This window comes from Cimex lectularius, unplaced genomic scaffold (genome assembly GCF_000648675.2).
Source record: "Cimex lectularius strain Harlan isolate CLEC.00 unplaced genomic scaffold, Clec_2.1 scaffold76, whole genome shotgun sequence".
NCBI classification, from domain to species: Eukaryota; Metazoa; Arthropoda; class Insecta; order Hemiptera; family Cimicidae; genus Cimex; species Cimex lectularius.
The window spans coordinates 441,674-454,957 of NW_019392636.1; the positions used below are offsets into that span (position 1 = coordinate 441,674).

A 13,284-nucleotide genomic window follows, 5' to 3' on the forward strand; every position below is an offset into this window, starting at 1 on the left:
TGTCTTTTAGTTTATATTTTAAAGAATTTATTCTATTTTGTTTAGATTATATGGGAAAACTACAATCCATACTATTTTACAAATTTTCATAAAGAAAATAATTTTGTATGTAAGCTTATGCGTATTTTTATATAAAAACTTTAATAAACAGTAATAATGAGATCAACCATTAAGATAATTTTAGAAATTCTTATGTCTTTTAAATATATTCATCTTTGCTAGAAATCAAATTCATGGATTAAAATTTTAAAAATGTTAGTTTTTAAATAAAACAACAGAAAATGAAATATATATTTTATATAAACATGAATTGTTCTACTATTAGTTTTCTACTTTGTGCAGTGCTTTCTTTACTCCAATTGTAGAAACACCTTAGTACCATTTTCTTCTATATTTTCTAACTTGCGTTCAGTAAAAATATTTGTCAATAGCAAAACATTTTAATCTTACAGGAATTAGCAATACACGTTTATTATCAAACTGAATAGACAAATAACGTAATTTTTATTTGTCAATTGTGAGTGTGAAATGAAGTTTTCGATTCGTCTCAAAACAAAAATGAAGGATTATAAAAATATTTTAAAGACGGTTCTAGGAAAAGAACAGTTTAAAACATTAGAAAAGTTATGTGCACAAATGCCATTGTGATATATTTTAAACCATTTTGAAATAATTAAAAACTCATTTTTTGTATCAGCATTTTGAACACTCAACACATTTTGATCCTTATTCAATTACAAGATAAACAGGGATGATATTTCACCATTTCTAATGATTCCCTCAAGATTTACACATATTTGCCAGATAATATGAATTGAAAAATATATTTTTAAAGATTATGAGCTGAGAGATTATTACCAGAAATAGAAGCTGTTGGGTCAATAACAAATTTAAAAATGGGTGGAAAGAACTTTTAAATTATTTGTACAATTTAAATCCTTTAGTTAGATTTAACCAAATGGATTTCTTACATTTCTAATCTACATATCATAATAAAAAATAACAAAAATGAAATGTTATAATGTTCAAACCATATTTAATACTACAAAAAATAAATAATGATAGGGTTGTGAGCATTTCTTATTTGTGATTTTGCTAGCTCAATGTAATATGTGCCAAGTGATGTGGAATGCTCAAAATATTTATTTTAAAAAGTGTTAAAGATTGATCTTTATTTGAAAATTATGAATATGTGTTCTTTTTAAAATATTATTTATTGATTTATTGTTAATCGACTTATTATATTTCACACATTCCCACAAAAGATATTAAAAAACATAAATTATAATTATATGTATTAAAAAAATGTAAATTTGTAGATTATGATTAGATATAAAAGTATGAATCAAAGTTGAATTTCACATGTTAATAAGAAAATGTTTTAAATAAACAATGGCATTCAAGACAAAAAAAAACATGTTTGTTTAATTTTGATTTCATTTAGATATAATCCATCCAGAATGTACAAAATAAGAGTGCATACAAAGTTCATGGTTGTAACAATCAAAATTCAAAAGTATACCATTATGAATGTTATGTAAACAGGAAATATCCACTTTTTATATAATCATAATTGTATAGTTCAAAAGTATACCAAATCTTATAATTATACACATAATAGGCTGTTCTTGTATTAGACTGAAAAAAAAAAGTATGGCAGCCATTACTGTTAACAAAATTTCTTTTTGTTCGATATTTTTTATAGTAATGTGTGTACAACTAAAATGGTTAAAAGTAAATTATGTAAACCACAGATATTCGAATTAACAACAAAACGATATGAGTTAATGCAATTAAATGTTCCAAATAAAGATTTGCCAAAGAAACTTACTATGAAACAAAAATGTAATTTTAATATACGTAAGTAATAATATAGTTATTTGTATTGTATTAATTAGTAATCTAATATAAATATTTGCACTCTTCAATGTGAGTCAGGGTTGTGAGGTAACAAGGCAAGATTTGACTAAATAGGTTTCAGGGAATGGCACATTCATTTAAACCTTAAATGTCAAAATGTTATGTCAATTAAATGTTTGTAATGGTAAACATTATTTTTTACCATACCTCACATTGCATTAGGTTAATTTCTTACTTCTTACTTTTATTTTTGAATTTTATATTTTATTGTTTTTGGTTTATAATGGTTCTAAGAATAACTGAATATGAACAGAGGGCTGCAATGTTTATTAACAAATTTGGAATAAACAAATCGACTTGTTGCAAGTCTAAACATTTTATAATTAATTAATGGACAAAACATGGGAAACGTACGACTTTGTCTTTTTGTTTTTTAAAGGTCTGAGCAATATGAAATTTTAGAATTATATATTTTTTTTAATCATTGAGGAATTAACAAAATAAATACCTCACAATTGCACTCACGCAAGGAGTACCAAATTCTTCCATGTGTTTAGCTAAATGGTAAAATAAAAATATTTAAAAAAAATTAAAAAATTAAATTAAAAATTAAAAAAAAAATAGTAACAGATTTTTACAAAAGTATAGAAACTACTACTAGAAGTTGTTGAAAGTCATGCTCATTCTAATTAAAAACTGCAGGAATGAGATGCACGTCACAGCCTCTATTTTCATTCCTAATTAGAATGTTAGATGTATTAATATGTTAACTACTGACTGTTATATTATGTTGATTCTATAAGATTTATGATGGTTAATATCAATTAATATCTCTTTGTGTTTGCCGAAAGGAAAAGACGTTTCTATTAAAGAATTGATTCTATTATGAGGAATATGTTGTGAATAAACTATTTTTGAAGAAAGACTGTATAAAATAAATACTATATGTAAATGGTTAATTTTCATTTTGGATCCTTTCTACTGGTATATTCGATTTGTAATCATTTATGCAAGAAATTTAATTAAAAAATCCCAACACTATTGGTTTAAAAAAAGATTTTATGACTTTATTATAAATGGAGAAGCAACATATAAAACGTTAAGGTTTATTTTCTTGATGATAAATAAAAGTTATGTTAATTAAATAATAAAACAGGTAAAGGAAACCAAACGATGATGTTAATTTTTTTATTTGATTAGATTCAACATCAACAAAATGAGGCACCATAGAACCGCTTCCACATCCACCATGGGAATGGGTAAGGATAAGTGATAACAAAATCAAAATTCTCTGAATTTGAAGCATTGCCAAAAAATGCAGCTTGCTAGCTCTGTCTATCAGGCTTCTGCATTTATGCCATCTTCAGATGTATATTTTGTTACTCGTGCCCTCTTTATGTATATAACAATTGAATAGGGAAATATAATTTGCTGGCTAAAATCATAGATCTTCCCAGTGAAAGTGCATAACTAAGTTTGAATTTGCACAAATTAAATGAGTGTATAAAATAAAATAATGAATTATATTGTTATGAGCTAAGTTGTAAAGTTATAAAGCGTACTCACTGAAGTGATGTGAAATACTGATTAGGCCTAACACTACATATTTTTCTCATAACAATAATAGTAATCATTAAGGAAAATTAATCATTTCAGTCAATTAATGATGGCTAAATAAATCATTTTAAAATTAACCGGACATAAATGTACAAAACAATATATGAAAAATGATTTAAACAACAAATCCAAAATCTCTCTCTCTCTCTCTCTCTCTCTCTCTCTCTCTCTCTCTCTCTCTCTCTCTCTCTCTCACTCACTCACTCTCTCTCTTCTCTCACTCACTCTCTCTCTCTCACTCACTCTCTCTCTCTCTTCTCTCACTCACTCTCTCTCTCTCTCACTCACTAACTCTCTCTCTCTCTCTCTCTTTCTCTCTCTCATGCAAAACTTTTTTGATTGTTGTAATAAAAAGAATTTGTATGAGACACATTATTTTTAATTAATCTCAATAATGCTAAAACAATTATTTAGAAAATTGTTTTGAGAAAAGAGTTCCAATATTTATTCTACTTAATGACGTTGCCTTTAAAATGCGCTCTATTTTGTCACTCAGTGAAGTCCACAGTGTTTTTCTTGCCTTTCTCCTCTTTTTTTCAAGAAATATGACAAATTTCCCATCGTCATAACTTATTTGGACATCGTTCAAGTCTAATTTCCCATGTATCTCATTCAATAAGGCAACTTTCTGTGCCTGCATTCCTCTGCATTTGTGATTACAAGAGGACTTCTTGTAGTTTTGTTTAGAAAAGTAATTCACTGAGTCTTGACGTTTTTGAACTGGATTGATACATTTCAGCTTACTTGTTTCCCCCATTGACTCCAAAGTGTCACTACCGTATTCATCTATTTCAGCAGATTCTTTGTTATAAATATCTTTCAGCTGATGAGTTAAACATTCATTACTCGTTTCAGTACGGTTTTTATATGTCATTAATGGAATCTCACTGTTCTCAATATGAGATTTATTTAACCCACATGTACAAGCATTAGCCATATCAATATTTGAATTTTTGGAATAGTGTTTTCTTAAATAATGGGCAGTAGAAGATAACAATTTTTCAAACTCTTTCCTGTTGATGTCGTCTTTGTCATGAATATCTGTTGAATTTTTTCTGTATGTAAATGAAATAGTTTGATATATATTATCCAGTAAATCTGTTTCCAAGTTATATTTTGCATTCATCTGTTTATTATAGCCACTCTGTGTTAATGAGCTTGTATTACATGAAACATCATCGGTACATTCAACAGAAACATTTTGCCACTCTGTATCTTCTGATGATGTACTTTCGAACGTATTATTTGTCAGAGATTGTGAATTGTATTCAAAACAGGCCTCATGTGATTTAGCAAGCTGCATGGAGTTATAGTTCATAGGCATTACTGGTAAGACAAAAGGTAACTTAAAATCACAATCATCCAATAACAGTGTTTTACTGGATTTTGAAATAAGATCAGGTAATAAATGACTTTTAATTGATGACAGTTTTGAATTATGACCTTTTACAATGGAATTAATGCTTACACTGTAGGGTATTGCATCACGACTTTTTGGGATAATTTTGTTAAGCAGAGAATTTTCCGCGTTGAAACACCATTGGCCTTCACTTTTAACTTCATGAATTGATGAAACATCAGATCTGTAATTTTTGTCTAGATGAGGTGATTTTTTTATAATACATGGTTTCTCTTCTTTTGTGATTATTTTCGTATTGGGAGGGAGTTGCTGTGCCTCAATTGATTCAGTCTCGTAAATAGTTTCTAAACATATAATTTTTTGTTTGTTGATTTTTTCAGATAAATTATTTAGCATATTTTTATTGAAAATTTGATCTTCTTTTTTTTGATGTTTTAACCCTTCTTTCTTTTCTTGAAAAAGGATATTTTCTGGTAAACTTCTTCTCTTTTTCTCTAAATATTCATTTTTGCTATATTTTTTCTCTTTTTCTTCCTTGTGTTTGCATGAGTTATTAGATACACTGTTAATGAATGTTCCAAGTGGTTCTTGTGAATTTCTTCTCTCATTGGTATTCGCAAATTGTCTTTTTGTCTTTCCTGGATCACTGAAGTAACTGTTTGCCAATTTCATTTTATTTTTCTACTTTCTATGTCTACATTGATACTATTAATTTCATCCTAACTAGGATTATTCTATATGTATTTCTGTTGTTTTTAAGAACTGTTACTAAGGAAACAATTTAATGTATTGTTTGTATAATGTTGTTTATACATACCTTATACAATGTGGTGTGAAATAATTTGGTGAAGTCTTCAAGATGATGAAGCTTGATCATCTCTAATCATCCTAGTCTGCATAGTACTCATTTTGACAGTTTACCATCATTAGATGTTAGAAATGATGAAGGTGGGAAGAGTAGGTAGATTCACTTTTTGTAAAGATAGCTGAGTGGTTAGCACAATAGACTCTCGACTAATAGACACCACAGGGGGCTGAAATGACCTAGATGTCGGAAGCTCCAGCAAAAAAAAAAAAAAAAAATAGACACCATAGTCATGGGTTTGAATACCCTTGTGCTAAGGGTATTTAGACTCTTTAAGCCCATTAATTTTTTATATGTTTTTTAAATAAATAAATAAACAATCTGTCAGTAGAACCATCTTTTACAAAAAGTGAAAAAATTAGATGTTTGTTCATATTTTTAACAGTCCGTTTTATATGTTTGGGGATGCATCTTACAGATAAATTCAGGGATGGTTATCAACAATAACTTGCAGAGGATTTATGTTAGACATTTTAGGACTGGAGAAAGGATTGCTTCCTGTCAACACAGCCCAATCTTTTTAACCCTGCGCCCCTTATCTTTGGGTTTAAAAGAAAAAAAGGTCATCGATCTGTAATAGGTGCGTTGAGAGAAAATTCTTTCCCTTCTTTCTTTTATTTCTTTCATCTTCCTTTGTTCCCCTCTTCAGTCCTGAAACATCTAACAATGGTTAAATAGATCTTTTCTTCTATCGTTCAGCTCATATAAGCCTCTTTATGCCACTAAATTGATCAAATTATTAAATTAATTATGGTGTAAAAAAAAATTATGTACATAGGTAAATGTTTATTGAAAAAATTCATACATTTCCATATTTAAGTAAGAAAAAGAGAAAAACAGGTAAAAATGTAATGCAAGTCTATTATACTTAATGCATAATTAAGTACGCTGTTTGCTGTAAAATGATTCTGGGATGAAAATACTGTGTATCAAAAATGGGGAGTGCACTGGAAGAGTCGCACGTCCGATTTCGTTTAAATCTTTAGCGTCGAGTATGACCAGAAATGAATTTAACTCTTTATTAGTCTCTGAAACATTCACTAAAAGTACTCCATCATCTTCTGATTTGGAGTTCGGTGATGGTAAAAAGCACGGTTCACAGGGAAAAGATGTTGTTGATTCCATCCATGTCTTGACTTCTCCAGTTTTGACATCTACTTTGACTAGCTGTAAACAAAAGTTAGATATCATTTTTTTTATTATTTTTTAAACTAAACAAATGTAATACCTTGTTTTTAAATTCGCTCTGATCGTAGAGACCAGGAGCGTAAAAGTATGTGTACTCTTTACCAAAGTATGCCGGGTTGACCATGGGTAACTCAAGAGAAGGCGGAGCTAGAGTTTCATCCGTTAATATTATTTTGTCGCCTTTTCTCACTGCAGTAATACTCTTTGGTAAAGCATAATTACTCAAAAGATTTTTATTTTCAGGTATGTTCTACAAACACACGACAGTAACAATATTTGTTTCTAGGAGGCAGAGAACGTGTGAATTGCTTGGCAAACTTACTTTAAAGCTAGTGATTAATGGGAGAGCAAATCTTCTCGCTACTGATTTATCTTTCAGATTAAAGTCAGAGGAACGTAGTTCCTTGAGTTTCATTTTATAAATTACTTCCGGGCTCTCATGGCATAGAATATCTATGATAAGCTGAAATAAATTTAGTTTAAAAAAAACTCTGTTAAATGAATAATGACAGTTAAAGATACCTCTCTGTCTTGTTCATATGCATTGATATGGTGAAAGAAAAAGAATGGTTGAGTCGATTCAAAAATTAACGGGTTTACTTCCCCAGTCAACTTATGTATAATTATAAACCTGTTCTAAAATGAGAAAATATTTTAGCATTTTAACTAAATATCATTGTTTAAAAAAAAACAGTTCTAATAATCTTACTGATTCTTTAGGCCTCCATTCCATGCATTCAGACATAGATTTGCCTTTTCCATAGGCAGCGACCAATTTCATTCCTGGCATGTACATTGGCTGTTCAATGTATATCAAATAATTTTCTGTCATTCCCAAACTGTGAGTAAATGTAATGCCCATCTTGTGTCTAGTTGGAACTGTAGCCAAAATTGTAGCTTTGGAAAATTCTAAACAAAAATCATAAACATTTAACTTTTTTTTAAAGCAAGATATTTATTATTGTTTAAATTCAATACCTTGTCCTGGAGGGGTCACTTCTGGTGGAATTTTAAAAATCTGTGTCATAAAGCCTGCAGACAAACTTCTTCCTAGACCGTAGCAAGCACCATCAGAGTCAAAATATACGTGAGATGCGACTAAATCTAATTTTGTTGATTTTGCTACATCCACCTACAAAAATATTTAACGAATAAGGAAAGAAAAAATTTTTTTTTTCATTTTTACTTTGTCTCTAGTTTCAAGAGTTATTGGGTCTATGATCCTCTTCACACTTGTATCTGTACTTCCATAAAGCGTATTTCCTATAATGTACAAGTTGTTTGCAACGTTATCCGTCAAGTCGGGTAACAGGTATGATTTCATTTTCTGAAACATGCTTTTGCTGGGATCTGTATAGGCTTTTGTCCCAAATTCAGTGTACAGCGGGTTTCCAGCAGCTGTACCCTTGATATATGCATCAGATTGAATAAACCTTTTGCTAAATGTGACCTGCAATTTTAAAATGGAAATTTTTTAATTAACAAACTCATTTTTTAAAGCATGAAAAATCATTTGTTTTACTTTTCCATTTTCAATGTGAAATTTTGACAAAATAGCAAATCCATCGAGCCAATGATTGACAGAAAAATTTTTCTTTAAATCAAACAAACCAGGTCCATTTGCAATTAAATCTCCATTTATCCATTCTGGAATGTTACCTATAAACAAATATAGTTTAAATATTAATAACAAAATTTATTTATTTATGTTTAAACTTAAAATGGAAGAACATTTTCACTTTTGTTGATGAACATGTTAACTGAAACCATGATGTGACAGATTCTGCCTATTCAGTTTAACTAGATGAAGTTTTTAATGGTCATGAGTTGTCAGCTGTTTAAACATCCCTGTTTTCTATTAATTTATTACTATTATAATTGTATATCTAAAAATCAAGGGTTCAAATCTCGCCTGTGACAATAATTTTTCATTTAAAAAAATTGTATGTAATAATTTGTATCTCTGTTTTTGTTCTTGAGCAGAACAGAATAGAACCAGAACAGGCAGTACTTCAGCAGTACTACCAGACTTCCATTCTTCGTACACTCTCGTACATACTCGTTGGAGGGGGGTTAAAGAAACTTCTACTGTATTCAAATTTGGCAGATATTGCCTCAACACTACTAAAATAAATAAATATATATTTATAAATTCAAGGTATAAAATATTATAGAGAGAGGTGGGGATTAAACCAAAGTTAAACTGTTGTAAAATGATTTAATATTAACTGAATAATTTCGTTGAATTTTGTTTATCTAAAAGTTGTAATCAAAATGAATGAGGTGACTAAACTAAAACTTGGATAATATTTCAACGAAGTAAGAAGGCTATTTCACAACATTCTGATGATGTCGACATACTTTTTTTGCTAAATCTTTCGTGTGTACTTTTGATGGACTAAAGAAAAACTATTTAAACTAGAGAATGGTTAAGACAAAAACTTCGGGAAAGGCTTGATTACGAAACGACATACTTTTTTTGCTAAATCTTTCGTGTGTACTTTTGATGGACGAAAGAAAAACCATTTAAACTAGAGAATGATTAGGACATAAACTTCGGGAAAGGCTTGATTACGAAACGACATACTTTTTTTGCTAAATCTTTCGTGTGTACTTTTGATGGACGAAAGAAAAACTATTTAAACTAGAGAATGGTTAGGACAAAAACTTCGGGAAAGGCTTGATTTCGAAACTGTACTATTAAGAATAAAGATTTTATTCAGAAAAAAAGAGTTTAAAAATACAAATCACTTGGATCAAATATAGAAAGTAAACAAAGATGACAAAAGTGAACCTTGGTTTTCTCAATTAAAAACAAGACTGAAAACAATAGGAGGAATTCAATTCTAAAACGTAATTTATGGGATACCCGAAATGCCAATTCGTTTTTGAGCAAATCCAAACTATACTAACAACATAAATTACATCAATCGTGTGAAGGCCAACCGCAACGTCAAAGGAAATCAAGCACGTGCATTAAAAAAGACAAGAAAATCGAATTTAGTTTTTGTTTTGTTTTTAATAATAAAACAGAATGTTCAAGATCAGTGAAGAACTCAGATATGCATAAACAACAATTCGTCACCACCGGGGAAAATTCCTTCCTAGAAGTTTTAATTTTACGTAACTTCTGTTTATCCTCTGATAAAATTTTCTCATCATCTCAAGAAAAAATGAATTCTGGGAAAAATTATTGACGCTTTAATCGCCGGGAGTATTATCTAGAAGGGTGCAGGATAAAAGGTATCTGGCATGACTGTGATACAGGAAAATCGTTTGTAAAACTACTTGTATCTGTATTTACCTACTTCCATGACATATTAGACATCAAGGTCATTGTGAATGGTAAGATTGGATATTGGTTTTTAAATTGGTTTACGTTGGAGGTTGTGGCATTTGGTTGAACCTTAAAGTTCGATGTCGATTGTTCAAATTTGTCTTAGAATAGTGATATAGATGCACTTGTTTTGCAGCGTTTTGATTGTTTGTCTTTACGAAGCCTAAAAAATATTCTATCTTTTAAATAGCATGTGTGGGATCTTTGTAAGTCGTTTGTCAACTTATAACCCAAGGTAGCTGAACTACATCACCTGATTGGATTGGGATACTATTGTTGTAGGTAATTTGTTATCATTAGCTTCATACTGTGCAATTGATGTTCACTTTTTGTGTTTATTGACAGTTTCCTGTCCTCAACTAGTTTCCACTAGGCGTCACCACTGCTTCAACAATGGTTCCGCCTTCCATGCTGCAGAGCCAATGAGCTTGCAGCACCCCTGTGAGGGGCTCAACCTCAAACAATTAGACTTTAGCAGACTGTAGATTTCTCGACGATATCCAACCTACACTCCGTATGTGGCAAGTCACAAAAACTAGCTACTGCACAAGTGCACTCATCCCTCGCATTCTCAACACCCAACATGGCTGCCAGCTGTACGAGGCCCTTCCTTCGCTATCGCCATCGGCTATTCTTATCTACACCATCTACCATCCTTCTTATCTACACCATCTACACACAACAGCTACTCTCAATGCCGGCTCTTTTTAGGGACAAAAATTCCAGCGATTAAAAAAAAGGATATGACATGGGTTGCAATTTCTGGTTGAGATGACGGGATCTTTATGAGAACAAAACATGGGGATATTATATACATTATATACAGTAACGATGAAACTAGATTATCGACCTGCTGGATACAAGAAGTCTTTTCAGAGGATCTTCGGAAGAGGTCAAAACACCTGTTTTGACCTCTTCCGAAGATCCTCTGAAAAGACTTATTATATACAGTTTCATAAAGGGTATTAACGCCTGTGTTGTATATTGAGTCATAGGAGGACAGGTCCTAAGATACTTCCTTGTGCTACGCCTACAACTGTGCGATAGCGTGTGATGGAGAGAAGCGTGACTTCTGTCGGTTAAGCAGGATTTTAGAAACAGGTAGTAGGTAAAAGGGAGGACTCTGTTAAGCTTCCAAAACAGCCCCGAGTGCCACACCGAATCATAGAAAGCATACACCGGTACATCACTCCATTTGCTCAAGAGCGACATTATGCCTACAACGCGATGCACTGCTGAATAGTGGTATGAGAACGTTTAAACCCAAACTGGTGGTCAATAAGGGTGCAAGAAGATTGAGGAGAATGTGCTTGAGCAGCTTTTCTCGGTTTTTGATTATTGTAGGCATTAGAGTAGGGCGGTAGGGTGATGTTAGATTATGAGGTTTTTAGGCTTTTGTGTCATCCTGATGAAGGAAAATGTCCATTGGGTTGGACAGTGTTTCTAACTACTACTGGAAAATTGCAGCTTTTTTTAGGTAGGTGTCAAAGGATTTTTGCAATAATCAGGACACAATAAGAGATTCTTTAGTGATGAATGGCTTGGGTGTGAATGGTTTTCGTGGATAGGTTGTTAGGTCTTGTCCTATGGTTCTGTTGAAGTCAGGATCGTTCATGTCAGAATGAATGAAAACGCTGGTATGGGGTTTTTCTTCGTCGGACATAGCCTGAGCCATCATCCTGGCGAAGAAAAGGATTTATAAGATAAGATTCCATGCGCTGCGGTCCTGTGCAATCTTGGATTCGTTTTTGCCTCAGGGTCTGTAGTTCATTTCTTAAACACTGCTGCTGGCCCTTGTATGTTGCGCGCCGTTTCTCCATAGATATGGTCCCTATGTAAATGTTCATTGGTGTGATGTTTTGGGTTTGTGTATATCTAGTTTTTGTGAACTCGTGGATAGTTTTTTTTTTTAAGTTTCAGTAAAATATTAGTGGTATGAGTAGGTCAGATTGTATTAATTGTAAAGGTAAACTGCTTCATAACACTTTTAAACTATTTTTCCGATTAATTCCAGTCTTAATTTGTTGCATAAATTTATCCAACAATATGTTTTACCAGTTTGATTTATGCTGTTTTTTAAGCTAGAATTGGTGGTATTAAACCAGTTTTAGAACTAATTGTTTTCTCTGTCGTTGTGTTTCTAAGAAACGAAACGAGGGGCAAAGTGTGTAAACACGATGCTTTAATGTTTTTTCCTTTCATCTCTATAGTGATAGCATAAATCTTTCCAAAAACTTATGCAATCGAGACGTAATTTTTTCGTGATGCAAGGTCGTCGGAAAGGGGCCGATCAATTCAACTGTACAAATTAAACGGCCTTTTTCTTTTTTGTTCCAACGTAATTGAATTAAATCAATTTTGTAAGTTCATTGGATCTATTGAATCTAATATGGGACGCATTGTTTCTTGCCCTTTTACAGGTCTGACTTTAAAATTTAAACGTTTCTCTTTTTTTTTCTTCTTTTTTTTGTATCAGAAGTAAATTAGGACGACTTTGATCTATTGCCGAGGTAAAAAGAATGTAGAATAATAGTATCCCGTAAATTTATTAATAACTTTTTTACAGAATATTATTGAACGAAAAGGAATCCTCAGGCGAAGAACAAACACGCTCGGTCATCGTATTGGTTTAACATCCATGCCGTCATCATTACTCAATTGTTGGCTCTTCCGAAAATAAACATTTTACCATTTACATATCAAGCGATTTCGGTCGTCGATCAGAATTTTAAAAAAAGTTCTGAAAAAAAGGAAAGTTTTAATAGCTGAATATTACCCCATTAAAACCGGTTGCCACTTGACAATGAATACCGAGCAGAGTGATGTGCCAATAAGCGCAAAATGAATATATATATATATATATGTATATATATATACAGGGTGAATTGCTACTCGTGCTACAAACTTCTCCAGTAGATTCTTCACCCTAAAATGAACAAAAAAGTTCATATTGTCCATGGTCCGATTCTCAACCATTTCAGAGTAATTTCGCTTTTTATCGATTTTGAAAGATATCACGTCCTGGCGTCGGAAAATCGTGATATCTTTTAATCTAAA

At 31.4% G+C, this 13,284-nt stretch overlaps 1 protein-coding gene across 1 annotated transcript in view; it reads right to left on the bottom strand.

Moving 5' to 3' along the window:
* Positions 1 to 6,473: 6,473 nt before the first annotated feature.
* LOC106669856 (beta,beta-carotene 9',10'-oxygenase-like) overlaps positions 6,474 to 13,284 on the bottom strand; it is an 11,804-nt gene continuing 4,993 nt past the window's right edge. The window contains exons 2-9 of the mRNA XM_014399670.2: positions 8,413 to 8,549; positions 8,077 to 8,340; positions 7,869 to 8,022; positions 7,600 to 7,799; positions 7,413 to 7,526; positions 7,213 to 7,353; positions 6,931 to 7,140; positions 6,474 to 6,869 (exon numbers count right to left, since the gene is read on the bottom strand). Of these exons, the coding sequence (XP_014255156.1) occupies positions 6,582 to 6,869; positions 6,931 to 7,140; positions 7,213 to 7,353; positions 7,413 to 7,526; positions 7,600 to 7,799; positions 7,869 to 8,022; positions 8,077 to 8,340; positions 8,413 to 8,549 (1,508 nt within the window). The 3' untranslated portion in view covers positions 6,474 to 6,581. The remainder of the gene's footprint in view (positions 6,870 to 6,930; positions 7,141 to 7,212; positions 7,354 to 7,412; positions 7,527 to 7,599; positions 7,800 to 7,868; positions 8,023 to 8,076; positions 8,341 to 8,412; positions 8,550 to 13,284) is intronic.